Source organism: Phanerochaete carnosa, assembly GCF_000300595.1.
Source record: "Phanerochaete carnosa HHB-10118-sp unplaced genomic scaffold PHACAscaffold_535, whole genome shotgun sequence".
NCBI lineage: Eukaryota > Fungi > Basidiomycota > Agaricomycetes > Polyporales > Phanerochaetaceae > Phanerochaete > Phanerochaete carnosa.
Window position 1 is genome coordinate 1 of NW_006768162.1, and position 3,144 is coordinate 3,144.

The following is a 3,144-nucleotide window of genomic DNA, read 5'->3' on the forward strand; positions in this document are numbered from 1 at the left end:
TCGCGGTTCAACCAATTCGTTGAGTTGTGTCACTCCACGCTTTGTCCTTTGTTATCTTATCGACAATTGATCCGACATACCTAATACAGCCGGTCGACGCCGGCACTTCCCAGCTCCGCATCTCCTCTGTGGACAATTTTTGACCGTATCGACATCCACACTGGCATGGTTTACACGGTGTATTGGTGGCAAAATTGTGAATGCACAAACGAAGGTGATATTTACGGGTGAGCAGGCCACGTGGCAAAAGACTTAAGAATAGTGAGGTGTGTATCGAGCTTGTGCAGGTCAACTTGCATGAACTGCACGCACGAGTCTGAGTCGATAGACGTAGACAACACGGTGGCAAAAATACTTATATTGCGGCGGAGCACGCGAGCGCTAAACGTCAAATCTAAGCGCTAAAGTTAAAGCTTCACCCCGCTCTTGTTCTCAAGCACCTAAGTAGTAAGATCCCCTCTGTTCTTTCGCTCTCCTCCTTCTTCTCGGCGCTGCGTCACGTCTGCAAAGGTGTCAGCCTTTCTGACTGTGTATCTTGGTAGTAAGTTATCTCGCGCTGCCGCTTCCCGAGTATATTGTAATAACCGTGCCCGCAGGAAGCTAAACATACCTTCAAACCGATCCAACTCGAACAGGTCACCGTCGAGCTTGTCATTGATGGCACAGTGTTCGGCGTGTCCTACATGCACCCGGGCACATAGTATGGGCTTGAGACGTCAATGGGGTGCGTAGACGATCTCATCTTCCACGAGCCTTACTCACCAAGCCGCCGTCATCTAGGGCGCGTCCTGAGGATAGCTGGTTGAGCATAAATGGCAATGCATCAATAAGATCTCTACCGCCCACTGGTTCAAAGCGAGCCTTGTCTTCGTCGTCCGTCACCCGGGCTGCCACGAAATCTGGCACTGCCGGCGACTACCCTTCAAGGGCATCCCTCCCTGCAAATCGATCTTGGCCCTTACCCGCGGATGAGCGTTGCTATATAGCGCCGTCGCGTCCTCTGCTAGGTACTCGTGCGTGCTAGACGGCCTTACGCAAGTCGGCCTGCACAAGCTCTGTATCAAACCCGCCATTTCGCTCCTGCTATGCGCCCGCTCAGCGTATACAGCTCGTATGCTGTGCATCACTGCGACGGCCGGGATATCGTTCTGGGTGCGCTCATCCCTTCTGCCAGACTCCCAGCTTCACAAGTGTGACAAACGGGAAATAGATGAACATGTCCTCGCCTTACCGGTCATTTATCATCGAACTCGCGAACGGGGTCGAAATGAGACGGTCAACTCAGTGTTCGCAGAGACAAGGGCCCCTTAAACGGCGCTTTCTCCTACGCCAACTGCTCAAGCCGGCAGTGGGTGCGCTACCCCTCCTTCCCTTGTTGGACCCAACTAAATTTATTTCTAGGCGAACTGCCCAAGGAACCGAGCCGAACCCTCGAGGAAACAAAGGGAGCCTCAACCTCAAACCAAACATCTGCAAGCTAGCCGCAACCCCAGCCTTCACAACTTCAGCTCCCGCTATCGCTTCCCCACTTCATTGAAAAGTATGGTCCTGAATCTGAACGCAAGATCAAATCCGGAGAGGCGACCGAGGGCAGCGTCGTATCCGCAATATTTGTGCATCTCCACGACGAGGGCCAGAAGGTGCATCCTCGGCTTTCTCGAGGCCGAGACGCCGATAATCGCTGGCGATGCGACTGCGAAACCATTCGTCGCGCATCACAACGTCCCCGGCCTCAATTTAGACCTCCGCATCGCTCCTGAGCTCCACCCAAAGCAGCTCGTTTTCGGCAGTCTGGGCCGGGCACACGAGATCGGACGCGTGTTCCGCAACAACGAGGGCATCGACCTGGCGCACAACCCCGAGTTCTCGGTCTTCGAATTCTGTATGACGCATGCGGACATGTACGACACCATAGACATCGCTGAGTGCCTGATCGAGGGTATTGTGAAGTACTTCACCGTCAGAAAGCCGACGCTGGGGTCAGCGAGAACGTCTATGAGCTGGGCTCAAAGCGGCCATGGGCGCGATACGACATGATCACGATGCTGGAGAAGCTGGATTTTCTGCCAGGGGAAGACACTGCACGTGGAAGAGGCGAATGAGTTCCTGCGCGAGCTGTGCCAGAAGGTCTGCTTTTTCACTCGCTGATATTACTATAAAATCTCAACGTCTTTACGCAGCGTAATGTCAAATGCAACGACCCCGGACGAATACACGCTTGTTGGCGAGTTCGTGGAGTCCTTGTATCTCCCCCGTCTTCGTCAGTAAGACCAACTGAACAATCTGCTCGAGCGGCTGCTGCGGTTTGAGGAGTGGGTGAGGTAGACGAGGTGCAGGGTATCAATGAGACGTTCGTTGACGCGTGCGTATCATCCCCTGCTGTATCCGCGTTCTATCTGATGATCTTGTTATGACAGTCTGGAGCTTCACTCTCGCCGACGGGCGGGTGGGGCATCGGTATCGACCGCCCGGTGATGTCCCTGGTCGATTCTGCCAGTACGTCTACCTCTTTCCTGGCCCTCTTCACTCTCGTTGACCATCTGTTCAGATATCTAGGAGGTCATACTGCTCCCTGCGAGGAAGCCGGTAGACACTGCGGCCAACACCGCGAGCGCCGTCGGACCCTCTGTAATGGTTTAGACGTCTGCGGTAGCGCACACTCTGTTTGTGCTTATTTTACTGCCGGCCTTATGCCTGGGGTAGATCCAATTAGATTCTGTTTGTAAGTTAGTAGATGCGTCGTTACTGACGGTGTCTACCTTGTGTGTCAAGAGCAAGAACAACCATCCGCGGACATGACGTGGCGTGGGAGCTGTTCCGATTCCCTTTAGAGAATTGGTTAACACACTGACTCAGAAGCTTTAGCCGCTGGTTCCCCCCCCTTATCGGACTCGTAGGTCCGATCCGAGTGATCCGAAGCGCACAGCGCCGTCGTTCTCAGCCTGGCGAGGACGTCTGCGAACGATTAGTACGAAACACCATCGTCTCGCAAGTCTATTCACGGTCGCCGCTCTGGTGCCATACGGTGTGCTTTCAGCATCTCGACAAGCAGTCGTCTTACCACCAGGAACTGCTAGCCACCCACAGCGCTAGACCGGGTGCACACGACTGGTTTCACGCTGAGCGCAACCTACTCGGCACTCC

General features: G+C 54.3%; 1 protein-coding gene across 1 annotated transcript; it reads left to right on the forward strand.

The window, feature by feature from the left end:
• Positions 1-1,542: 1,542 nt before the first annotated feature.
• Positions 1,543-2,037, forward strand: PHACADRAFT_202750 (uncharacterized protein; the record flags this gene model as incomplete). The annotated part of the gene is made up of 1 exon (XM_007402898.1): positions 1,543-2,037. One exon carries the CDS (start codon positions 1,543-1,545, stop codon positions 2,035-2,037), a length of 495 nt encoding a protein of 164 aa, XP_007402960.1.
• Positions 2,038-3,144: the final 1,107 nt, after the last annotated feature.